Source organism: Falco punctatus (assembly GCF_963210335.1).
Source record: "Falco punctatus genome assembly, chromosome: 7".
Classification (NCBI taxonomy): domain Eukaryota; kingdom Metazoa; phylum Chordata; class Aves; order Falconiformes; family Falconidae; genus Falco; species Falco punctatus.
Window position 1 is genome coordinate 23,291,387 of NC_137587.1, and position 27,819 is coordinate 23,319,205.

The 27,819-nt window shown below is 40.3% G+C and overlaps 1 protein-coding gene across 2 annotated transcripts in view; it reads right to left on the reverse strand.

The window, feature by feature from the left end:
* The window catches only part of MIDEAS (mitotic deacetylase associated SANT domain protein), a 63,859-nt gene that overhangs the window by 10,730 nt on the left and 25,310 nt on the right, over positions 1–27,819 (reverse strand). The window contains exons 2-4 of one of the 2 annotated variants that reach the window (XM_080397677.1): positions 11,634–11,739; positions 6,667–8,359; positions 736–1,053 (exon numbers count right to left, since the gene is read on the reverse strand). In XM_080397677.1, the coding sequence (XP_080253803.1) occupies positions 736–1,053; positions 6,667–8,124 (1,776 nt within the window). In that variant the 5' untranslated portion in view covers positions 8,125–8,359; positions 11,634–11,739. The remainder of the gene's footprint in view (positions 1–735; positions 1,054–6,666; positions 8,360–11,633; positions 11,740–27,819) is intronic. The other variant, XM_080397676.1, reaches the window with a different exon arrangement.

Below are 27,819 nucleotides of genomic sequence, written 5' to 3' on the forward strand. Positions count from 1 at the left end.
ACTACACATATGTCCAGTTCAGCCTTTGGTTGGAAAGAGAATGACCTCACGGTAGCTTTAAAAAAAGGACATAAAAGTGTAGCAGAAACCTGGTACAGAGACAAGGTCACACCAAATAGCAATAAGAGAACAGAAGGCAATATAACAATATTGTCTTAGATGGTCAAGAATTTAAATGCGTAAGAAACTGCCGCAGATGCCTGTAGTTTCTTTCTTATCCGAACATTCTATTGTACTCCTGAATACAAAAGACAAAAAAAACCCTGAAAAGTAAAACCTGACTCAACAGCATCCCACTGAAGGGGAACACTCAAGTGCTGACCTTCAGAACCTCAGTAATAGATTTCAATTGCTTGAGAATAAATCTTCACTTTGTATTTTATTCATATACAGAGATATGTGCACTACTCAGAGTTTATTTATTATTATCTGTGTATGTCTGGAGAAAGCTGTCTTTACTTGGACAGCAATTTATTCTAGTGTTATTGACCATCTGACTTTATTCACTATTTAGTAGTGCGGCAATGCTTTGTTGTACTAGCATTAGCTTTAGGTCATGAAAAGCCAGTGATACCCACATATATGGCAATATTATGATGAAAACAATTCACAGTACCCAGAGTACATCCATTCCAAGTTCAAGCCCTGATATTCAATAGAAGAGCTTATGGATAAAAACTATGTTATTAAATCTAACAGATTTGGTTCACCCTTGATTTCTTAGTCTATCCATACCTGATTTGAGGTTTCCATGTTAGTATTACGATTAGATCGCCTCCGAGTGACTATCACAGAAGGCTTGCGTTCACAAGGAGCTCGATCGTTTGTTTGGCCTCTCTGGAGTTTTCCATCCTCAGACTTTTCCTTTCCAAGGCTCTGCAAGTCAATTTTTCTCACTGGCACAGACACAGGAATGATAAGAGGCACAAGGCTGTTATCTTCCCGGGCTCTTTTGGGAGCTGGTGAAGAACTGGCAAATTCCACAACACTTTTTGCAGCTGTAGGTCCTGGAGCCATTTGCATACTCTTCTTCTCTTCTGAAGTATCCAGTTCCTGAGAAGACAAATAGATTCCTTAGAAGTTCTGTAGCACTTACATAATAAATCAGAGAATATCTCACCTTCAGTGTGTATCAAGTTTCTCAATGCAATTTCCAAGCTGAAATGGGTTTGAAAAAGTCTTACTGGAGGAAAAAAAAGCATACTTCACAAAAGTGTTACCAAAATTTCTTAGTATTATTTTAGGACTGACTGAAGTCTCAACTGCTAGAATCTTTGTATAAATCACTCTCCAGTATCACTTCACTACCTATGGTTTGACATATTATTCTCCAGATATATTTTTTTTGTGCCCTGCCATATAACTTCCAACAAACATTCTTTAGTTTTAGTAATGATCAAAAGCTGCAGGTTACTAATTTCAAAGATTGGACCTCCATTCCAGGAAAGACCAAACCATGATAATCTTAATTAAATCTCTCATACAAAAAAACAGAGCTAGCTTTTTTGCTGCATTTTTTCCAATTTACACAACAGAAGCAACTTTCCTTATTATAACTGGAGCCTTTCAGGTTTGTTGTCTAACCAGGACTGAGCCTGAAGGACTTTTGCTCAGCAGAATCAACAAGGCCTAACTGCAAGTGTGCACTTCTTGCAGAGACAGCTTCCGTGTCTCTGCTTTCTTTTACTCATGGAAACTCTAGAAAAATGAGCTCCAAGGAGATGGGAACGGAGGGCGAGTTACTGAATAAACACATGGGTACTGTAATACCAAATGGTTTCAGGCACTGTCACATCAGTGAGTTCTAGTCCCTCAAATGACTATCCACATATTCATTCCGCTCTCAATTCAAAAGCGGTTGCCAGCTCACTTAGAAGCCAGATGTTAAACTTTTAAAAACACCTTTCTTCAGGGATGCAAAAAGTCTTCTTCAGGTCTTATGAAGTGCAATCTAGAAGCTGTAGAAGATGCTCCTTTTGGTGTTTCAGAACTTCTCTCCTGACGCTCTCTTTCGAAAGACTTTGGATAGGATTAAGTATGTAAACTCATCCTCTGTCAGAGCCACAATCTACTGAGGAATCTACCTGAACATCTGTGTTTTGTAGGTGGAAACTAAGGCATGCCATCTCTCAGGTATGACAAGAGGTCTCCAAGCTAGACTTCCAAAATTTTGAAGGTATTTACCAAAGTCCTCAAAAAGAACCTATTGTGTGCCATTAAGAATACCTAATCCTGATTAAAAAGCTAGCATAAGCAGGTTCCATCCTAAGGATTCAGACACATCCCCAGTCATTTCACTGTGGTCATAGATCAAGAAAGCTGGTTTTACTGATGAGCGAGAGAACACACTCCAGCTGGCCCTCAAAGAGCCAACCCATGATAGCTACAAGGACATGAGACTCAAGTCCCACTCTGATACTATATTTATTGAGGGAAGCACAACTGTATTGTCACAAGATGCGTCAGAGCCTGGAGTTAAGCGCTCTGGCCTCTCTCTGAGACTCCTGGTAACTTTTATTACTTTCGTAAGTAAACAGGTCCACTCTGAAACACTAAGCCTTCAAGAAAAAGCTATGTGCTAAGCTTGAGCAAATAAAATCAATCACAGTAAGAAGATTTAGGACTGCCTCCTTCCAAGACCTTTTATTAGACTAAGGCTAAGTGTGCACTGAAAGGTTTGTCCTGGAAGTGATACTTCAGTTTAGAAGTCTGACTGCTTCTTCACAGAGACTGAAGATACCTGCCCTCACCACACACAATGATGGAACACACAACTGAAGAGTCACAATTGTCATCAGCTGCTCCAGATTGCACTGCAGAAGGCATGAATGAGCTCTCGAGGACCTCCCTTCACTCCAGGTTGGTGACATGCACCTGTATTTCCCCATGAGACTATCAGTTTTGTGTTTGGAGGGCATTCATCATGCTGACAGATATGTCACTACACACCACTGCCTCTAGATAGTAAGGGGCTCTTGCAAATTTTTGTAGCCTCCCTCCACTACTTCAGGAAAGAGACTAACAAGGATGCCTTTCCCAACATATAAACAGGTGATGGAAACCAACACCAGCTTCGACTAGTTGTGCCCATACCTGAAAAAGCAGCTCACATACGGCTTATGCTGACATACATGGGCCTCCATTCATCAGGGAAATTTATCCTGTTATCACCTTCATTACTGAAGCCTAGTTAAACATCTGGGAAAGCTTTGGGATCACCTTCTGGCGGTAAGATCGATAGTCAATAGTTTTGCACCACTGCTCAGAGCAGTGCATTCATACTACATCTAGATCGCTGCCAAGAAAAGTCTTGGGTTTAATCAGGTTACTTTTTTCCCTCCTGACGTAGCTGTTACTAGTGCAAGCACTGTGGCATACTTTCTGGGTATCTGAGAGGCTAACAGCAATCAAACACGTAATGACAATACAAATACATGAACGAGCACCAATTCTGACCAATCTACAAACCTCGGATATGTCCTGTGTGCTACACAGATCTCTGTAGGTCAAGAGACATGAACTAATTTCCTGACCACAAGGAGGAAATTATGACAGCTAGTCACACAAAATATATCACATTTCTCTGGCTGAATGATCAGTTAACCATGTTCCTTTTATTTTCAAGATTAGGAGGTAACCAGCAAGGACTCTCCTTCCTTGATGATGGGAGAGAAATTCAAGATAAATGAGGAAGGAGGAGACCTGAATAGTTGTAAAGACAGAGAGAAGGCACCACTGAGAACTTAATATAAGCAATCGAGACACTCTTAAAGATGCTCTGGTCTACACCAGGGCTTTTCTGGTCATGAAAGATCACACATACCTAAGGTTTACCAAGAGAGGACACAACTGATTTTGGAATTAAGCTATTTGCTCCAGATCCCTAAATAGTTTGCTTACCCCTGAGCATAATCAAACAGTTAAGAGAAAGAAGTCACTGAACAAGTGACAGGACTTTCATTTGTAGAACTGCTAGGGGATTTTCAGCTAACTCAGCATTTCTGTTGCTGAATTTAAAGCAGGAGGGCTGCTGGATAACTCCAGTAAGCACAACTTGTTGCACTTCCACTTAGACTCTTGCATAAATACTGAAGGATGAACTAGTGATCAAGAGTCCTCCAGAACACCCACAGAAACCCATCAGAGTCTTTCTGGCACTGATCCTTTCTATCCTTCAAGTGGTTTCTAAAAAAATTTAGAATTCACCGACAAAACTCAATTGCAATAGCTGGAAGAGCTGTTCCAAGGTCACTGCTGTGATCAGACAAGAAACCACACCACCCTTCTAGAAGTACCTGCCTGTACAGTGCTTTCTGCCATCATTCTGCATCACCTTGCTAACAGTAAAGGCAGCTTCTCTTTGCAGTCAAACTGAAGCTTGTCCATGGAGAAGGTAAGTTCAGAACTGCAATTTCTTTTTTTCTTTTGTATGCAGCTAGTGCCTTGTCCTGTGCCAGGGGAAAGAGCCCAGGTAATTAAAACCTCTGCCAACCTTCCATGAAGGAATATTTAAATCCAGGCAACCTTAAGACTACCATTTCAGATCTAAGTTTTCTGCACTGTTAAAGAAAACAAATTACACTGACTTTTTGCATACAACAGTTACATGTGAAATGAAACCATAAAACAAAGAGTTGAGAATTTGCTATGGCCTGTAAGCAGCAGTAAGCTTCCACCTCCTGAAAAAGGCAGGCACAGTAAGATGGGCAGTTGTGGTGCAAAGCATCAGTACTTACACTACATGTAGAGACAACTACTGCTGTTGAAAATAATGTTTTGTATAAGGTACACACACCTACATTGCAATGTTAAACCATCTGGTTCAAATTATGAACATATCTTCTTTCATCACTAATTTAATCCTATGGCCTTCTTACAAGCTTTCCACATAACTTCCACTAGAGAACTTTCTAGGTTTTTTATAACAGAAAGACACTGGTAAGAGAAGCAGACCACTCTCCTCCACTAAACATGTTTCATTTTTCTCCCTCACGTGATATCCAACCCCTTGAAAGATGTAAAATCCATCAGATCTCAGGTAAGAGCTTTAACATCTTTCAAAACCTCATCCTGAAAGCCTGAAGAGATCTAAACATAAAGAGGAGTTCTGCTAGAGCCATCATAGAAGCAAACAAGCTGCTTGCATAACTGCAAAGAACAAAAGAGCATCTGTCAAAACACTTTTCTGATGGGTCTTTACATTACAAATCAAGCTGCAAACAGGCATGCCTTCAAACAGCCAGTTTCTTGCTTCACCTCTCAGGGCCTTTTCCTAGATGATTTATTAGCTTTTTCTTGCCACTGTGTTGGTGATCAGACCAGAATGTGAATCATAGACCTTCCTGCAATAAAACCATACAATGGCTGGGACAGTATGATCAAATAGCTCACGTTGCTAACTACTACTCATTTTTTATCAAATCTGCTTGTTCAACTGGAATTAGAGCAAAAAAACCTTGAAGACAGCGCCAACAGTCACTGGTTGCTGTCTGCTGTACAAGAGATGGAGCAGGCTATGGATAGTTGCCTCATTGTTTATTAGTTCAGTTCTTTCACTCAAATAACCCATCCATCTAAGGAAGGGATGAGAAAAAAATGGCCACAGACAGACTAGGAAAAAAAAATTATGACAAGGGAAACAGAGGGAATAAAGTTACCTTCCCTTTGTTGTCTGACTGGACAGCAACTCAGGTGGGGAAACCGTAGGCAAAAGTAGCTCATGCTCTAACACCTGTATTTCAACAGCCTCTAGCAACAAGGCCTCTGAAGAAAAGCGTATCTTTACTTTTCATGAGACACACTCAATGAAAGATTACTCAAACCACAACTGAAAGAAAACCTTAAGAAAAGCCCTCAAGAAATCCTCACCCAACTGCAAAAGTCTCACCACTTGCCTCCCCTAGGCTAATTAATATTGAACGTTGTCATCTGGCCATATGGAACACATACTGTTCAGTTTAGACTGACGGGACACCAAAAGGATGAAAGTAGCCAACTACCTCATCAGCCAACCCTAATTTCTACCCCATCAAGCCCTACAGAACATCTACAGGCAGACTTTGTCCTCAGGTTACCAATCTCTTAAACATTTGCTGCAGGTCATTCCCAGAAACAGGATACCTGATCAACCTTTGTTATGTCTGGTATAAGTTCTTCATGTAAGTGAGGCTTCCTCAGGCTTTTAATATTTGGGAAATACTGAACATGTAACTTAGGTAATTTTTGGATAGCACAGTTTAGAAACACCTCAACAGCTAAAACTGAGAAACCGGCAGGTGAGCAGTAGTCTTTTAATATAAAAGGAAGATAACGTTACATTGATAAAAAGACACCAAGTGAACCGCTTATACTTGTCTCTAAATTCCTGATCAGTTTAAGGCTTAAGCTGCAAATGTCCATATTTTGAAGCCCTGAGCTAAAATCACATTCAGTATTAGCGAAATAAAACTGTCCTTAGGTGGTTTCACTGCACTAGGAGGTGTCTGTTCTCCCGCATCTATGAATTACAGAAGCTGAATTTACATGCCACCACTCCAGAGCTGCCCTTGCACTACTACAAAAGTTCTTGCATCAAGGTACCATCCTATCCTGCATATGTCCATAGGTTCACTTCATTTCAGCCCTATTTTGTCGTCCAAAACATACTGGTAAGGATGTATACCTTACCTTTACATTCTGAAGAGAAGCCAGCTCAACAGCTTTTTGGGCCAAAGTTAACAAATTGGCTTCTTGGGAAACACGCCGTCTCCGCCGCGTACTCTGGATTACACCACCCCTGACACCCTGAAAATCATTAGTTCTCTGAGTGGTTTCTTCAGCTGCTGCTGCCTGTTTCTCCCCATCTCTACCATTCTGGGCTGTGGCTTCCCTGTCTGTTTCCATCTGGCACAGCTCACTGTTGACCAGGACATCCTTCTGGCCCAGATCTATTCTCTTGGGGTGTGAATAGCTACTTTTGTTGTGGGCCAGTGATTCAGGTGGCTGCTGTAATGGAACTTCTTGCTGATGCGTTTGCCAGTGATGCAGAAATAAATTGGTAGGTTGTTCTTCTGTCTGCTTGGAAGCCAGCACTTCTCCTGTAGATGTCAGCAGGACACCTTCTTTGGAGAGTCTCCGTGACCTTCTTGGAAAGGGAATCTGGGTCTGAGGTAGCACCGTCGGTTGGTTCTGCTCTGTTAGAGCCTTGAATAGCTCCTGGTTCCTCTCTGTTTGCTGAAACTGGTGTGCCATCATGTGATGCTGAGGTGCTGCTGCTGCCACATGAGGCTGTGCTATGGAAGTTGTTTGCTGCAGACCAAAGGCTTGTGTGGCAGCCTGTTGCTGCTGCTGCTGTTGAGGATAAAAATTTTCAAACAGTTGTAGCTGGGGAAGAGCTTGCTGTTTCTGTTGGGCGGTAAATGCTGGACTGGAAGAAGCTGGAGCTTCTTGAAAGACATGTAATAATTCAGGAAGACCCTGCTTTTGGCCTTGGTGACCAAATGCTAGTTGGAAAGGCTGTAACGGCAGACTTTGATTCTGCTGCTGCTGCTTCTGCATCTGATGAAAAGAATTCATCTGAGCTTGCTGCCTAACCAGGGCTTGCTGTTCCAGCTGAGCCTTCTGGGACATCATCTGCTGGACAGCATCTCCATACAAGTCAAGCTGTGACACAAACACTCCTTTCTCTTGATTTCTTTTAAGGGCTTCTGGGTGGCCATAGAAGCCTGGGGCACCAGCATTGGAGTGGGGCCCTTTTGGGTTGCCCGCAAAAACCATACTGTGGTTCCACATCGAAGGTGGAGACTGCCAGTGGCTGTCACCCCTCTCTGGCAACCGGTTTCCCATTAGTGAATTCTGCCATTTGACAGCTGTTACTGTCTGGGACATCATCATTGATTCTCCCCTATCTTGATTGTAAACAGAGTTCATCAAAGCAACATTGTTGGGGGCACTTGTTAATCCTCCTGCATGAGACATCTCCATAGTTTGGGAGACAGGTATATTCCCTCCATGACCATAGAACTGTCCTTCCTTAAGCTGCTGCTGTGGTTCTTTTGATGACACATTTATTTCCTGGTCATTAAAATAGGCAATTCGTTTTCCAGTCCTTTTGCTTGAAGACTTTTGCTGAGCTTGAAGATTCATGGTTCAGTTTATTCTCCCAGCTGCACGCACTGTATTTACAATCCACCCATCCCTGAGGCTGGGGGAGGAAAGGCACGGAAGTTTCTCTTTTCCATTCAGTTCTAGTAATAAAGGGCAGGAAAGAAGTCCAGATGAAAGTGCATCCACTTCCTCTTTCTTTGTGTGCTTCTCTCACTTCTTTTCACTCTTACCCTTTGTGGTTCAGAAGTCAGTAGGGTCCACTTAGTTACAGGTCCTGAAACAGAGAAGCAACTGCAATGAATCATCAAAAGATATAACTGGTATATAAACTCTCACGCGATAAGCAACAATGCATATGTCTGTCCCATTTCCCATGGAAACAAAGATCAGGATAACATGTGTAAGAAATAATAGAACTGGCCTGCTAGAAGCATGTAAAACAAAACAACTTAGTTTACAAAACAGGTATCACACTGTATTTGCATGATGCAACTCCCAACTGCACGCAGACTTCTGACTAATCACTCGAGCTCATCCTGAAGGTTTTTCTTTTGAACTCCCTCTCATCTGGCCAATTACTTCTATGGCTTCCTGTAGCCAGAATAATCTGTTTTTAATCTGAACTCAAAAACACAACGCAAAAAAAATGCTCGTGACTTGCCAATAACAGAAAAATAACGTCTCAGGCCGCATTTCCCAAAGACATCTAAAACACACACATGTACGTGATAGCTGCAGCCAAACACGTAGCAAGATGCTGAATTCAGTGTTGTGAAGGAAAGGATCAGGCAGCAGCAGCTCATCGTTCACACCCCTTAACCCAAACATTACAGTTCCTTTCCAATTAAGAACTGCCACCAAGCATCCAAGCACTGAAGACAGGGCCTGTTCAACCTGTTGCCCTCTCAGATGCTTTCTTCAACAGCTGAAAACAACTGCTCCTGCTCAGGTCACACTCATGGAAAAGTAGTGCAGGCAGATTGTTACAGCTGCTCCAGGGCACCAGCAAATATCTGTTAGTGTAAAGCTACAAACATAATAGGAGAAAGCCTTTCCAGAACAGGCAATCTAGGACAACTCTACCCTACTCTTCCACAGAAAAAGCTATCCACAAACTTAGGCTTTAAAAGCCTAGTTTGCAGGATTAAAGCCTAATGTATTAACACATACACCATTGTTTCTATTAGGACCTAAAACCTTCTAAAAAGTTTACTTTTGAATTCATTTAAATTCTTAAACTAATGTGTAATAACTTGAGTTTTAGTAGAAGTCCTATTACTATGCACTCTTCCACTTCAAGTCACACTGCCAATGTATTACAGAAAGATTTTAGTAAATTGTTAAACACCTACTTTTATTGCTATAAAACCAAATTTCTCTTGAGCGAAGCAGGTAAGATTAACACACACATTCCCTCCAATAAAACCTGCAATTCACTTCTCTCTATAAAATGAAAAATAATAAAACAAGAGCATTACAGCACACTGAAGTCCTGTAACCTGTAACCTCCTCTAAATGGATTTGGCTACAGTGCGGATTTTAATACCGAGGTGGGGTTGGGAGCATGAGGAGGAGGAAAGACAAAGAATTCAAATTAACTTACGCAACTTCCACCTCAGAGGCCAGGTTTGGCTTCAGTGCTACTGGAACCATGGGCCTGTGTTTCAGAGCGAAAGTGACTCACTTCCTCAGGCTGTTACATAGCTGTTCCCCCCACGCTCCCTCCCCTCTTCGTCTTGGCTAGAAATTGTGGACCTCTGCCACCCCGTATCACAAGGGCCTCACTCCTGTAAGCACAATGTTTCAGCTCATTTTCCAGCCCTCTCTCAACAGGATGAAAATAACTCTAGAAGAAATTATGGACACGTGAGACGGAAAATTCTCCCTAAACTGCAACTAGTACACAAATAAGGATGTCATAAAGTAAGTTTTTCCTATTTCAAAACTTCACTAGAAGAGGAAAAAACATCCTACAGCAGTAAACTAGGTCCCTGGTAGCAAAAATGTAGAGTGGAAAGGTTGCTATGTGCCTTTCAGAAGTATTAATGTTATATATGTGGCAGTGCTGTAAAAATCAAGGAGAGAGTAACAGAGATAACAGCTAAACCACAGTAACTGAAGTATATACTACGAACAGTGGTTTCTGACACTAGCTTACCTTCTGAAATCATCACAAGCTACTTTTCTCTCCAAACCAGACCATCTTGTAACAGTTTTCCTTTTACTGATGCTTGTGTGCTTTTGTATTCATCAGTCACATGATTCTGATGAAAACAATGCAAATTTTTCCTGTATATCAGAAGACATTAACACTAGATCAAATATAAACCTGCCAGACAACTTTTAGCAGCTCTGCTGTAGATATTCTACACTGTGAGGAAGATCGCAACAATAACTGCCCAAAAGCTGGGATACAATTCCAGGAGTCCTTGTTTTCAACCCTTGTAAAAAACCAAAACCAACCAACCAAAACAAAACAAAACACCACCAAACCAAACAAAAACCCCAAACAGCTCATGCTGTTCTTAATAGTGGTGGCTGAGATTTGCAACTACCACACACACACACAAGTATCCAGAACACCTTTAGAAAGGGGGCTCTCAGGTTAGCAAGAACACATTGCATTGGTCCAGCTCCCCGAACCTCCACTTGGACTTTGGCTCTGTTTCCTCCATTACTACATAATAAGCCAGAAGCATTGCAAAGCCTAACTCAAACCAGTTTAGAACTGCACCTATCTAGGAAAGAGATATAACAAAAGTATTAAGATGCAAAGTTTTTCTAAAAAAAAGTTCAGAGACAAACTAGAGGAGGGAAAGGAATGTGCGTTCCACCAAGGGAGTCCTATAAACACTATGTATCTCTTACGGAAGTTATCTTCATACTTAAGACTGTAGTGATTGAGAACAACTGAAGTTACAGCCGCACAAAAAACAGGATAGTGAAACCACCATCACCAGGGAGGAAAGAGATTTAAGATACTTTGATCAAAACATGCTTACTGACCATCTCCGTTCTCCAAACTGCATGCAAAAATAAGTGAAACCTAACTAAGAGATCTCAAAAAAAAAAAAAAAGGGGGAGGGGGGGGAAGGGGGATTTGGTGCATCCAGTATTAGGTGGTAAAGTAACACATCACAAAATTAGCTTTTTAGAATTTCTTTCTATATGGAAAAATTTCAGGGAAATGTCTTGTAGGTCATCCCAATAATAATAGTCCATAGTTTAAGCTGAAGCGATAAATGCTCAAGCTGCAGCATGACTGTGCTCCAGGAAAGCTCACACTTGGCTGCTTCACTGGCTGAGCACTGCTGGCCCTATGACTAAGCAGGCTTCCCTCCCTGAGGTTGAGAGATGAGCTCACATTATCATCATCCCAGCCAATTACTAGCTTTGGTGGATTTTTTTGGTTGTTTTTTTTTTGTGTTTGGTTTTTTTTTTTACTTTAACTTCAGCACAAGAGTCAGCCTGCAGTAGCGCAGTAAAATGGCAACACGCTTCCAGTCTTAAGTGTGCTTTGGAACAGTACACCCCTGACCACTTCTTACCTTTGCATAAAGCACAGAGCCAGTTCTGATACTGTATTCCCAGAAGATACTGTGTCTTGCCTCCAAATATACTGAAGGGTTAATGATACCTTGCATTGCTTTTACACTGCACAGAGAAAAAGCAGAACCTAACATCAGTATATTCTGTTTTAGTAACTCTTAAGATTTCTCACGCAATATCATCAGTTATTTTCACTTCCAGGAACTTTTGGCATGCAAAAACATCTCTCAAAATTTCCTTTGGATGAATATGAATTATATGTCACCTCCTTTAATATTGTAAATACTTTCAGATTTCTAAGGAATTTTACATGTTGCAAGGCTTTCTCTTCTAGACCGAAAAAGAATGTCAAATTAGAGACACATATACCCAATGGGCACTTATGCAGTATTTTCTGAAATGAAAAAAAAAAATTAAGTAACCTACGGCACCTTACTGAGAGAAGATGGTGTTAGCACTTTTAGCTAAAACTTCTCCAGCATATCTGCGCTACAGCATTAAAGAAAGTCATAAACTCATACAAAACACCACATTGGCTAGATTTAGCCAGTCACCTGAAAGACTTACTTAAGTATACAACAGAACTAAGGAGGGGTCTTCTGCCTGCATTCAGGGTGCAGTTCTCAAATTAATAAAGTCCTTCAAAAGCAGAGAGATCTGAGGAGTGCAGGGCACTCACAGGCACTCACTAGGCTGGTACCAGCCCTAAGCACCCATTAGCAGATTTTATTCAACCCAAAGTAAGTTCTACAGAATTGTTTGGATGCCCCTATCTGTTGCAACCATCTTGTCCCTGTTTATCATTAGCCTGGAATTAGCCTGGAGAGTTTGCTATAAAACCTTTTTAAGGTGGGGGGTGGGGGTGTGCGTTGGGGTTTTTTTCTGTTTGTTTTTTAATTAAAGTTAAAAGGTTATTTGATTTTGAGAACAAATTAAAAACACTCAGTTGCAACCATTTAATTTTAAATCCCTTTATGTCCATTTAAAACCTTTTGCCTGTGTATTTAATAACCACCTACCATTATTCCATCTCTTTATATATTCTCTTCACTACGTATGAGCATATTTGTATAATTTCACACAGCTAGTTCATAACCTCACACACTGTAGTAACCTTAAACTCTACTCTTCAGCCCACCTGTTGAGGGCTGTGCTGTCCTGTGCTTTGCTCAGTTCATTTGCTACACCACCTATATTTGGCATGATAAGCAAGTTTAAATTTTGCACACTCCTAATCTTCTTTGAGATCATTTGTACACAATTCTCTCCAATAGAATGCTGCAGAAATTACTCTGGAAAGACTGATTTATTCTCTAACCCTGGCAAAGTTAAGGATGTGGAAAATAGTAACAAGTGGTCACAGACCATCTCCTATTTCACCACTTTACTCTTAGCTCCTAAAATACTTCTATTTTAGGTTTTTTTTTTCCAAGTTAAAAATGAAGTTTTCCTGTGTTCTACCTAATGTACTTTCTCAGCCCCAGCTGCAACAATGCTGTCACAGTTCCTTGCAGGAAATCTGTCAACTTAGTGTAATAAGAACAATTTCTTTCTAAATCCTCCTGCTGCCAGCAACTCAAATCACTGATCTCCCCTGTAAGAAGCTCGATCACTTTTAATGATGATGAACAGAAAATGTAAGAAATGTTCTTGGTTAAGTCAAACACAGCAAGCTACTTGGTGTCCTTCTGAGACAGAGCAATTGAGCCTTCTTCTCTAAATTGCTCATTATTATGGTCAAATCCCACATCAGGTAAAGAATCATGACACACATTTTACTGCTGAGGAACAAAAATAGAGGAATTAACTCACTTCTAAGATCACACAACAAACCAAGTCAAAAACCAAGAGCAGAATATAGGATACTAGTTACCAGTTTCCCTCCAGTCCTGCAAGAAAACATGGGCTTAAATCTTGCATGCAAAAGATAAAAATTGGGTGAACTATTTACATGCGCACAGAAAGGGCAAAGAAAATTTAATTCATTCAGTGCAATAGCAGGGCAGAGGTCATTCAACAGAGTAGGTCTTGTTTCTGGCTTTTGTGATATTTTTTTTTAAATGACTGGAGACTTACAGGGCATCACAAACAAGAAACTTGCTCCAGCTAACAGAAATTTGTCCCTATGAAATCACCACCACCACCTATTGCAACAGTCTTGAGCAACAACCAAGAAAGCAATGAAAACATGGGACAGTTTTTGTGTTTGGTAGAAGATTTGCAAAGCTTATTGCACAGCTTATCCATATCCTATGCTTAGCTGGCTATATATGAAAACAACTTCAGTCTCTCCCTCAAAAAGCTCTCCCGCACACTGTCACATTTTTTTCCAGACAGTTAGCTACATCAAAATTCCTGCAGATTATCTGCAACCTCCCACTCACCACCTTCAGACACCTTGAACAGCAAGAATAACAGCACAGCTTTCCTACATACTGCACTGGGAGGGAACAAGAGAAAACAAAACATAGACCGTGTTAGTGAATTCTCTACAGCAATGCACAGCAATCTACCTTCTGAAGACAAAGAAAAGCTCAAAGCAACTGAGCAGCACAATATTGTCCAAGAAAGCCAAAAATGCAAATGAAGGATGAAGTTTTTATGTTTCTGTCACATTATTCCAAATGGTGTGGCATTCTCCAGATATCTAGAGAGCCTGTCTCTACAGCAATAGGTGTATTTTTCCAGGAATCTAGCACCACAGAAGAGCAGCAACTGAAGCCCAAAGAGAACAAGCAAAACCAACCCAGTGAACAGTCTCTACTTTAAAAGCCCACTGCAAAAGAACATAAGCAGGTTAACAATTACACCACCACCACCCACACCTCCAAGTAAAAAACTAATCTAGGGAACTGTACCAGACCATAGTCCTAGAATCAATACAGTCTACGAAATGGGGAAGGCTTACTTGTTTGTGAAACGTTGCATAGCGAAAAAGGAACTCTACAGCATGCCCATATTAGGGGCATAGAGATCAAAGAAAGCGGCTTCACAGGCAGACAGACAACAACAAAAGGGGAAACACAGCATCCAGGAGGCTTGACAACTTCCACTGTTGCCTGAAAGTGCCTGACCAAATCAGTAGCACACATCCAAGATGTTTATGGCCCACCCAGGTTTTCATGTGATGAGCCCATTTTCTCACTGCAGAGAAAGCTGAAGCTGTGATTGACTTCAAGGGCACCTCTGCCCTGGGGACAGCATAGTTCAAATTACCTTGCTACCACTTTCACTTTCCCATTTTCAGAGGCTGGGAATTGATAAAGCTGTATTAAACCACTGTACTAATCAGAGATTCAAAAGTGAAATCCATTGGCTGTCTGACTGAAGCAGGGAAGACTGGTCATGCTGAAGGACTATGTGCCAGCAAAATCAGGTAGCTTATATTGCACCATTAGATGTGACTACTGCTCCAATCTAGACCATTCCTGACGTTCAGCATCACAGCTTAATGGTTAATAACATAGAGCAAGCAAAATAACACAAAATGTATAATTAACATATTGTTTGGAGGAAATACACATACCCAAGAAGAAAATATTAACTATGCCTCGTGAACTAATCAAACCAATAATAATAATAAATAAAAATCCTACTTAAGTAAAATATTTTCATCTATTACAATAAAGGATGTAATAATGGAAAGGCAGTGAAAATGTGTTCTCACAGATGTTATTTAATTAGGCAGCTTCCTTTTCTGTTTGAATGGTCTTAAAACTCACCTAAGCATGCATTCTGGTTCTATTTTGACCTACTATTTACATTTGTGGACATGATTTTATTTATCACTTATCACCACAGTTTTCCATATTCCATCTAAACACTCAGATGCATTCTAGTATGCAGAACGTTTAGAGAAGGATTTTTGGTTTTTGAATTATGGTGTCTGAAGCACCACAGATGCACCTCAAAAGGAAGTCTGCAGTAAACACTTCTGAGAGAGAGGAGTTGTGTATTTTCAAGGAATAGTCCAAAAATAACCTGTATTTCGGGTTGTCTTCCTCAGTTCAAGTGTAAACTCAGTACAGGTATTAGAGGTTCACTTTTCAAAACACATCTGGGATGGTCCACATAATTTTGTTTTAAAGGGATGAGGAAGGCACAGAAATTTTTTACAATGAAAACATCCATTAAGTGCTGATTAGTCTTGTCCTTACAACAAATGGGACAGGCAAAACTGGCACAGATGAGGAAGAAAGACTATTAAGAAATTAGGTGGGTTGACCTTGGCTGGACACCAGGTGCCCACCAAGCTTGCTCTATCACTCCCCTCCTCAGCAGAACAGGGAGGGGAGAAAACCAGATGGAAAAAAAAAATAATTGTGGGTCAAGATAAAGGCAGTTTAATGAAGCAATAGCAGAATTTGTGCATGTGGAAGTGAACAAAAACCAAACGATGTTATTCTTTACTTCCCATCAGCTGGCGATGTTCAGCCACTTCCTGGGAAGGACAGCTTCAGTACACGTAGAAGACAAACAACATAAATAACGAATGTCACCGGCCTGCTGCCGCTGCCCCCCCCTCCCCCCTTGGCTTTCATATCTGAGCAGACGTCATATGGTATGGAATATCCCTTGGGTCAGTTTGGGTCAGCTGTCCTGGCTCTGTCCCCTCCCAAGACCCTGCCCACCCCCAGCCTGCTGGTGATGGGGGGATGTTGGAGAGCCAGCCTTGGTGCTGTGCGAGCGCTGCTCAGCAGCAGCCAAACACCGGTGTGTTAGCAGCACCCTTCTGGCTACCAGTACAAGCACAGCACTGGGAGGGCTGCTGTGGGGCTCAGCCAAAGCCAGTACAAAAAGCAGACCAGAATTTTATAACTTAGCAGATTATTAAACAAACAACAAAAGGGGAAAAATAACCCACCCCGATATATTTTTTAATGAAACTGACGTTGTTTCTCCCAGCTACTGGAAAGGTACTATAGCAAATGCAAGTTAGATCCTCAATTTATCTTCAAGCAAAACTTTGAATGGTATAATTGGAACTTCGACCAAACCTCATCTCATGAAAACAAAAAATTCATCATTTGCACCAGACCCATCTTTCATCTTTCACAGCAACAACATGCAGTTCTTAGAGAAAACTATGAGAAAGAGACAATTACATAAACTGGACCTTTGCAAATAAATATGCAGGAAAGCCCATCTTTACAAATGGCTTTGCAACACAGTGCAGGCTTACCCTTTAATAAAATACATACATGGTGCATTTCTTAAATTAATGTTATAAACTGTACTGAAGTTAGGAATATTAGTTATTATAATCTGTCATCATGATAAACACCATGATCTGAAGAGGCTTGGGCAGCCCTAGACTGCGGAAGGAACACAGCTGTTAATGAGTATGAAATGTTGCTTTGAGACTTTGTAAAGTTACATTAACATACTATTCTTTCCCACTGGAAATGGGTTAATAGTTCTTCCCACTGTAAGCACTTGATAGTTATTTTAAGCTTTTTTGTTTGGAGCTGTCAGGGAAGGCAGTTGCTAGCAACAAAGAGACCAACACTCCAATATGCAGGAATCACAGCAGGCGCCAAAGTCAGAATGGCAAAGAGCAGGCCAAAATCTTCTCCCTGCCCTCACATTCACATAGCTGACATAGCCACATTGTGTCCTTTCGCTCCAAATGCCCCTACAGCCACAAACACACTAGCTGCAGAATCACATCGATACACCCCAGAGACAGAACAAATCTCTGCGATTTAGCCCTGAGAAGAAAACACATCTGAGCACCGAGTTGCAACAGGAAAGATTGCTGCAGGTTCAGTTGTTTTCATCTTGACCTCTCCAGCACTCCATCACAAACAAGACATAAAAATAGGTGTCCAGTGTATGAATACCATAGCCTGAGCGCTTCACAGATTCCTTCAAGGCTTTGCAAGAGTAACAGCCTACAAATAAGGGAAGAAAAAGGGGAAAGTTCATAGAGGTGAGAATACTCTCCATTCCCAGAAGTTTCTTCACGGGAGACAAAAATGCACTCAATACTCTGACCATAGCTCTCAGCAGAGATGCTCTTGACGCCATGAAGGAGGATAATCACTCGCCCAAATCTGACTGGACAATAGCTGGGACTAAAAGCCCAAGCAGAACCTCAGAGAATGTGGGATCAATTTCCAGTTCTGCTACAAACATGCATCTTAAGCAAGCCACTTCAGATCAGTTAATAAAATGAGAATACCACCTGAAAACCAATACACTAATACTCAAAAGTATTTTGAGGTCATAAAAGTCTCTTAACACTAACAGGCTACATGGGGATTCTTTCACAAAGACCTTAGAAGTCTGACTTGAGACATGATGCAACAGGGCAGTGATAACCAAAGAAGAGGGAGCAGTCCAAAAAATGAAGGGAAAAGGTCACACAAATAATAACATAGTTGTTCTTTTGTCATATGCCTCTTTCTGCCTCACCTGACCCAGAAATATCTTTTTTGGTTTTCAGCAGTTATCTAAGATGAAGTGGCGCTGATCTTGATTTGCCCACATCCACACACAGCCAGACAGATGCCAGTATTGACTGGGCTCATAATTATAAAACTACTCAAGTAGTCAGTCTTTAACAGCACTGACACGACTTTAGTTCAGATTTCTAAAATTATGTCTTTTAAGTAGTCTTGCGGTCTCTGTTAAATATAAAAAGGTCTTTTAATTGTGCTGGTCTGCTGCAAGGTACAGTAACCTCTCGGCCATGACTGGGGCTATCAGGCATTACAACACAGCTAAGCAAATGCACGCTAGTGAATACTAGGGGTAGAAACACTAGAAGACATGGGCAAGCACAGTCACCACACAGTGGAAACGAGCAAGGTTTAAAGAATCCAGGGGCCCAGAGAGCACTCTGATTTCTTAATCTTTCGTTAGAGGAATCAGAACACTCTCCAGGCCCTTGGATTCAGAGGTCCCTGCCAGTTACCTGCCAGACGCCTGCCCGATCTCCTCCTTTTATCCATAGGGATCTCAGCAGAGGAAAGAAAGAGCAGATGGTTGGCACCAATACTGGATCAAATACAAGGCAAGCCTCTTCTATTTCTGTAGTGACTTATTTGTATCTGTACTAACATTAAAAAGCATTTCCACAATTGGACATAAGCGACACCAGCCTCATATGTACTCAGAGCAAAGTCAGAAACTTCCTAAAGATTCAGCTCAACAAGTCTACCTGAAGCAAACCACCCATCCTGCACTCTATAACTAGAAAGGAAAAATGTCATTCAGTAACAGCATGTGGAAAAGTGCCCTCTATTAAGCACGCTTACAAAGCTATTTTAAATTGAGCAAAACACTTTCAATTATTCTCAGGAGAACACAAAATCAAGGTCACAATGATCAAGTTCAGTATTACGGGAAAAGTTAAAGCTCACACATTAATCCACCTGCACATGGAATTCTGTGAGCATTAAGCTGATCAGAAGCATAACATGATTTTACATTCCCTCCTGCATTTATATAGTTTGCTCTGTGAGTCCTGGAGCAATATAAATACATTTTATCAGAAGTAATAACATTTTTGAGTCAATAATCGCACATTACACTTTGAATAGCTGTATTTCCTAAAGATACAAACCATGTAATGGCTATTAACAGGAACAGTAAGTCCCTCTCAATTGTAAAAAATAAGGCAATAAATAATTGGAAAGTCACACAGCAGCTTACTAGAAAAGCCAGTAAAAGTATCAGTGCTAAACACCTGACCATCTCCAAAAGAAATTGCTAAGCATTAAAAAAAAAAAATCCTTTACATAATCCAGTTTTCACTCTCAGAATGAAAGGCTAATGGACTAGTTATCCCTTCAGGTGTATGGGTTGCATCAACCTGATCCTCTCATACCAAAGAAAAAGAAATTCTGAGATTGATACTCCTTTAGAATCCATAACATATCTAGTGAATTCTAAAGGATCTTTCCATGCCAGCTGGATCTCTTATTTCAAACAGTTTACTAGTTCAGCTTATATCCCACAGCTTCTGATGACTTTACTATTTTCAACAAATCTCCAAACAATGAGAACGAACATCCAGTCTCTCATCAGCAAGCTGACATTCATTACACAGTCCTCCCCCATTTGGGAGAGATCTACGAATCAACCAAGGCAGAAAAATATTCTACTAGTTGCTACCCTGAAGACAAATTTTGTTTGGGGAAAGTAATTGAAGGAACTTGCCCACAAACAAAGTTGATGTTATTGGAATACTTAACATTTAGGTAACCATTTGCAACAGTTAAAGCAATATATTAACACCAAATCATCCAACCACATAACATGTGTCGTGTGCAACATTCTGTATTTTTAATAGGCAAACAATGAGAGACAAAGCAGCCTGTTTTGCACTAAAGAGTGAATGGGTAGCCAACAAGAGATTATTCTTCTGGAATTCCTTGATCTCAGTTTTGTCCACTGTTCACTCATTCATATTGTGTAGATACAGACTGCATTTGCAAGATGTCAGGTAAAGCATCTTAATTTTGAACAGATACACTAAAATTCAGAAACTGGTATAGAACACTACTTAAAATACCTTGCAGAACTTCCCCCCCCACCCCGATATAAATGTAAAAGCTATTCTGATATAAAAATCACAACGTATTCTAAAACACATAAAAGTTCACCCACCCAGTATCTGTAGAAGAGCTCTAACATTAAATTGTATATGGCAGTATTATACTAGAGATCTCTAACCAATACTCTACAGATGCAGCATTCTACAATACCTTTGTATGGCCCAGGAGCTCTGCCTGTACTGTGGGCTAAAGGGAAGGGCTCTTCCACTTGCATGAATTGTACTGGTTGGAGCTGTGTTTTGGTGTTTCCTTTTTTTAAAATGACATTAGCCAGCTGACCACAGCTTCATTTCTTGCACTGTAGTACAGAAACTGAATTATAGCAATTTCTGTTTAACACAGTTGCATGGCTTCATAATCACAGCATAACAAACAGCACTATATACTCTTTCATGTACTTAGTCTGGCAATGCTTCTTTAAGGGAAGGAACTACTATTACTCGCTTTTATTGAAGGGGACTAAGTCAGAGAAAGAAACTATTAAGTGATTTGCCTGAAGAGGTCTGCGACAGATCAGGGAACCCAACTCAGTCTCAAGCTAGTGCCGTACCCTTTCAAATCATCTTTAGTCTCTTACTCAGTTTGAAATCCCATCCTAAGGATGGCTAAAGTGCAAATGAAACCACCCTGAAACGTTTGTCCCTATTTCAGCAGGCCCATGAGACTGTATGCCATGCATAATAAACAACTCCAAATAAGCATATGGCAGTCAACGCAGATTCATTGTGGATCTGAAGATATTCTTCTAGTTTTCATAAGAGTTGCCACCTATGAGGCATATATGCATAATGATACACTAGCCTTGGCTGCAGGAGCGTCCATGGGGGACACAGAGCAATTCAGGAATACTAGGCAGACCTATTCAGGTGTAAACATGACATGATTAGTAATTTTGTCTAGGGATTAGGTAACAATGCTGAAGAACCTCATCAAATCCCTTCCCTGTATGCAATTACAAATTCAAATTAAGAAAGAAAGGGAGGAATATACTAAATTATAGCTGTAAGTAGATTGGCTTCGATAAGTATTTTCATCTGTTTACATCTCTTAGGATCACCATAAGCATAAAAGCATACTTTGGAATCAGAGAATAAAAAAAGGAAAGGGAGCTCTTAAGTTCTGTTAGACAGTGCTTTTAGCAATTACCATGACATACATATTCCTCCCATCTTTGCAACCTCCTTCCCAACAACCACTCCAAGGGAAAAGAATTTTTGTTCTTTTCTCACAACCACAACATCTGAGGCACCACAAGTAAGAAAGAGTTTTCAAGCCCACAAGAAACGGATGTGTTGGGAGTTGCACATGTTCAGAGCCTGCCCAGCCAGGAACAAGCTTCCACCCCTTGAACCCTCTAACTGGATATTCTGTTTAACCCTGTCTCTGGCCAAGTTAAGAGCAAAACTTGTACTGATTTTTAGCAGGAACGTGGCAGACACAGCAGCAGCTGGTCTGTAGGAACAGGGACTCTTTCAGCAGACCATGGAAGGGGCTCTGCCACTACCACCACTGGCCTTTCTGAGGCCCCACCGGCGGGCAGGCACTGTGGTCCCGCCCCAGTGTCCCAAACATCACATTTCTGTCATTTAAGGGAAAAAAAGGGGAAGAGAGGGGGAGAACCATCACACATTTGGTTGTGAAATATAATGAAATGTCATGGAAAAATAAAACAGGGGTCAGAGTTTTTAAATTCAGAGATTAAATCTCAAGTCTTCTTTTTCCCCTTTCCATAAAAAGCTATGTATTTATAGCAACTGCTTTATTAAAAAAAAAAAGCCTTGAGAGTTATGCATGAGGATGCATGAGGAATGCTAAGGCACAGTATTACTTAGAACGAACAAGTACTAATTTGCACATAACTGTGATGAAATTCACCTATTACAGTAGATTAAGTTGTTAAGTCAATTCCGCTGCTAAATCTCCCACCACTTGCATTTGTGGCTTTGTTCTTTCCCTTACTCTAAAACTTGAACACTCAGCACAAAAGGCTCCCCTGCAGACAAAATTTGTCAAATCAGAGTCACAGAAGTACTGTCAGAGCCACGAAACTGAACAAAAAAGCACAAGAAAATTCACACTCGTTGCTACCTCTGCATAAGACCATCAGGAAAAAAAGTTCAGATTAAAAAATGGCTTCTACACATAACGCAGTTCTTGCACATGGCAGGCTAGGTTTGTACTGTAGCCACTTCTAAACTTACAGCTTTGCTTAAGGTTTTCACATTCTTCAGGTATCTTCAGCTCACTTTCTGCAAGACGCGTGACCCTGATTTTGGCATAAAGCTTCACAGCAGCATCTACAAAGAGACAGGGATTCCCCCAGCTGCAGTTTCAGAGGCCTAAGGCTGAAGAATTTATCACTTTCAATTTTAGATTGAGGTCAAATACAATGGTTGGTTTCCATTCATGTTGCAACACGTAGGAAGCCAACATGTGAGAAAAAGGTGATACGACAAAAAAAACTAGCAGGAAGAAGATAACATCTCCCTTCTGAAACCAGAAGTGTATCAGTCCCTGCAGATGCCCCTCCTCTTGTACCTACATTCCCAGTACATTTTCTAGCACATGATGCCTTCCAAGTTAAATGTAATTGGTTCCCAAAGATACCATGGCAGGACAAACTGTTTGAAGAGGCATGAGCCACCCATCCAATGAAGCAACTATAGTAAGTTCTTAGTGTTTTGTTTGGGTTTTTTTAATAGCTTCTCACAATTGGCAATTTCTTTACTATAATTTTTTTGATTTCTACCTTTATCTGAAAGTAATAGGTCAAGTTAGGACATAAAAAAGCTACAACTAATAAACAGAAGTTGTTTACCATTTTAGTTACTACTTCTCAGCTCCCTTCCTTGAAGAAATAAAAGGTTTTCCCAAATGTTTCAGTTAATATATATTTTTTAATTTTATGCACAGATATTTGCAGTGAAGAGGAATTAACCCTTCCTTTTTTTGGATATGGAAAGAATATTGTGTGCCAAATTTCTCAGTATCACTGGAGGAACTGCTTATAGTTTGAAAGATTGTTAATTCTCAAACACCAACTGAAGAAATTCATGCACATACCTCCCCCTAACATTCAGTAGACACTGGATTTAAAGGTTCAGGGTTTTAACAGCAGCAGTTGCTCAAGTCCCAGTATCACTTCACTAGCTCTCTAGTCAAATTCTAAAATAAGCAGATCTGCCACTCTAATTTTAAAAAAGGAGATTGCTTACCACAGTCCAACTTTTCAAGCTTTTTATACCTTAAACAAGTAAAATGACACTTCTTTGAATAAACAGTTTAAAATAAAGTCCATAGCAATAAAGATACTTTGCTTGCCTAGCTGCAATAGTAAAAATTTCCTCAGTCGAGTATGGATGTGTTCTCTTGCTGTTCATTGTGGAGAACTAACTCTTCAGTAACAAAATCCACTCACTGTGTGTTTCTTGCAATTCTGTGTACTTACCACAGTCTTGACTATCAAGAGCAACTTAGCTGTTTCCCTAAACTAGCCTAGGACTAATTTCCACAACCATTCTGAGGAGGAATGAGGGAAGATGTACACTTGTAAATGGTTAACACTCTCCCCGCTGCCCTCCAAGCAAATTGCACACACAAGCCAAAAGGCAAGGGAAATAATTAACCTTCCAGCTCCCAAATTGGAAGCTTCAATTCCCTGAAGTAGCTTCATGCACAAAATCAACATGTGGAAAGAATAATCAGTGGTGACCAGTTTGCTGAGAGTTGTGGAAAACCAGCCTGTGGAACACAACGAGGGCTTGCCAGAGATCTGCTGCAGTCTCTTCCGCCGCACAGACCTCAGTGAACGTGCACCACAAGAGCAGCACCATGTCCTTTCCAGGCATTCTGGAAAACCTCAGTGTTTAAAAGCAATCACAGACCACCTCCTCCTCCTCCCTCCCATGCTAAAGCTTAAAAACTTTTTTTCCTTTTTTTTTTTAAAGAAAAAAAAAAGACAGCCATACAATTGCAAACATATGCACTAACTTAAAGCCACTTTGTAGTCTTTAGGGCCATGTGACAAAGTTGCATGCCTTAAGGCCTCCTCTGGATACTGGCACCGTTTCTGTCAGGAGATACAATCCATTTATTTTAAAACACAGAGGGTGTTGTTTAAATCTACAAGTTTGCTTTCAGTTTGAAGCTGCCTTTTTAAAGCAAAACCCCATCAGTAACAACTGCCTCTTCATTAAAGTACCTTAGTATTTGAAGATGAAGTGATGAACATCCTGGAATGATCTTATACCAGATCCACTATTTCAGTGTCATAATTCCCTCCTGAAGAAGCAGCAGCTGTCATAAGTGCTGTCTGCATATAATTTTAGCTCTGTACTTTGGTCTACTTAGTATCAAATATTTTAGGAAGTGTATCTGTAATTACTAAATATCTTTCAAATTTGTATTATTTAAAAAAATAAAACGAACACAACTTATTTTTCTACCTAAAATGAAATCTGTATGTTGGAACTTGCAAGACACTGGGTTTCCCCCTGGCAGGGGAAGGCTCTCCTCCCCTACTCTCTGAGCATACTGACATCCAGTATGTTAGTACCTCTGGCACATACACCTCTGTTATCCAGGTCCGCTCACACTGCTGTAGAACTGCTCACAGATGCTTTTGTAGGCATCTGGGGAACAATAAATTTTAACACACATTTGCTGTTGTAGCTCATGGCCTGTACCTCCCTAGCTTCTTTAGTTTTTCAAACTCCCTGAAGTGCCAATCTCATTTGCACTAGGCAGGAGTAGTCCTCCAACTGCTGCTGCAAGAAGCTACTGTAAGGACAATTTCCATTTATAACTCTACTAAAAAAGTTTTTTCCTCTTGTTGAGGCAAAGACTGGCCTCAGTATGATTACAATCCATCTGTGCATATATCTGGTAGAACAGTTATTTCCTCTTACAAAGGGATATATTTATTTAGCTGTAGTACAGCTGCTCCAAAGCCACTTGGAGTCTAAAAGCATGCTTTTCTGATGTTGCATTTCCCAATGAAATGCATCAGCTGCTGAGCAAGAACCCAAGTGACAGCCTGAAGAAACAGTATCTCTGAAAGGGTTTAAGTCCACACTGCAGCTGAGCTCACTGGTCTCAAGAGTCATGAAGCTCAGGCTGCCCTCAAAACCAGACACCTGGCAGCTTCCCCCGCCCTCGCAGGCAGCCTGGCATGCCATGCCCTGTGGCTGCAGTGACATCCAGTCCCCACCCCATTATTTTAAGGACCCCCAGGCCCAGCCAGGCAGTAAACACCCCTGCAAAGACCGATGAAGCACTACACATTTGCAGCACAACCATGGAATCCCGTACCCTCTTTAGCAGTGCACATAAAGGCATCCCAGAATACATTAATTTCATTTAGGTCTTGGGTGAGGATTTTTAATTATTCTTTTTTAATATACAGCCCCTTCTGTTGTTTATACTACTTGTTCTGCATTTCCATGAGCAACGAATATACATGGCTTCTTTTTCAACTTCTGCATTAGAAGGAAATCAAGCTCCCTTAAATGATAAATTAGATTAAAAAGAGCCTTGATACATCACAATTGTTCATACTTCACTAGAAAAGAAGGGGTTTCTTTTGAATAGTAAAAAAAAATAATTATACACTGCTACCCATAATCCCCAAGAAAAACCCTAAAACAAAGTATCTCTCAACTGTTTTAATCCTTAACTCCCAAAAGATGCAATCCTTTCCATGAAATTAAGGCTATAACATATTTGCAGCTTGGTCCCTGGTCAAAAATGTGTTCTCCCTTACACTAGCATCCAGTTTATATTTGGATATTTTGTTTGGCAAGAAGAGAAAATGAATGCTATTTGTAAAGCACATTTTGTTTGAAGTCACAACACTATGCAACTCCTGTGATCACTGATCAGCTGTATTCTATCTTGGCTATATATTATACCTATATAGTTATGTGTACATGCATACATTTACATGACTACATCCACTGCAGATAAGAACCAATTTAAATGAAAGGAATTCTTCAGAAGTAGTTTACTTAAATAATTTTTTTCTTAAAATGATGCTTTATCTCCACAAACAAACAAGCACTACACAAACAATCTGATTAAATTATGAAGGCTTCAATGTACCAATAATAACTTTGCAGTCATGAAGAAAACACTCCCTGTTTAAATTTTTAACTAAACCCCATTATTTTGCTTTCAAGAAGTTATTATAAAAGAGATGTGTCAAGGACTTGAGTTTTCTCACCTCCAAAAATTCAATTTGTTTGAGAACCTTCTCAGTTATCAAGAAACTCTTAAGCAACATGAAACTACTACTACTACATATTTTTAAATATATTTTTTTCAGAGAATTTCTGATGGTATAACAGTACAACACATTTAAAGCCAAAAGAAAACCAACTTTCTTCTAGAATAAACTCCCCACTTACTCCATGCCTTGTATCAGCTCTCCAAACCAGGATTTGTAGTAGTAGCTACAAGGAACCCAGTACAAGAAAGCTTTCTTGTTCTTACTCTCTTACACACTACGCTAAGCGGTAATAGTTTTGTGCAAATCAGTCAGGTGCAGAAAACATAATAGGAAGGGCAAAGTTTCTGTAAGACTTCGCAGTTGTTACTGTCAGTTTTTGATCCTGTTTGCTGGGTCTACCTCTAGCTACACAGTGCAAGAGCAGTATCAGTGTCAAGCAAAAATACAGCTGTGCTTCTGTACATAAATACAACTTCCCTCAGCTCCCTATTTGTTTCAGAATCCTGTATTACCTGTGTGCAAAACAGCTGTCTTCTCTGTGTAGTAGCATTTGTGCCCCAGACCAATTCTGAATCCAAGCCACAGCTATTGCCAATGAAGCGTATAACATTATAAAGGGTTACAAACAAGCTACCACAAATGTTTTTTCCCCCTTTTTCAAACAAGAAAACTCCACACGCTTCAAACCTGTTGTATGATGCATTTAAGCAATTTCATGCTGATGTAGTATTAGATCTTAATTAAAATATATCAACACCATACAAAAATGTTCAGTGGGAAAGCAAGGGGCTAAAAACCTCCATTACAGTTGCCACAAAGAAATAGTTGCAAGTAACTTGAGAAAATATTCACTAAGTTTCCTGCATTCAAAGTCATTACACGTTTCCCCTTCAGGCAGGGTCACTATGTCCTGCCAATTCATGAGCTCCCAAAAATAAACTAGTTGAGTAACTAAAGATGTCAATAGATTTTCACATTCCCTCCGTGCATCCAAACTGTACAGCTCAGATGGTTACTTGTAAACAGCTAGGCACCCTACATGTAATCTAGAGCACTTTCCCAAGCAAATTCTGTCACTTACAGTAACTGAGTTATAGCTGTCACTAAACACAAAGTATCTTTCCACCTCCAAACTGTACTTTACTCTCATAAATCAAGTCACTCAGGAGTAACTGTCATCTTAAAATACTTTTTAGCACACAGCAAAACTGAGTAATTCTGTTCAATCCTCACAATAAAAAACATAATAGAGCAGCTGACAGATGAATAGACCTGGCAAAAATGTCCCGAAACCATGTTCCAAGGGAGAAAGTTGATTAACCGCTTTGGTTTCCTCCACCTTTGACCTTTTCAATGACACTGTCAAAGTTGCCCAACTGAGAAACAGCGAAGTAT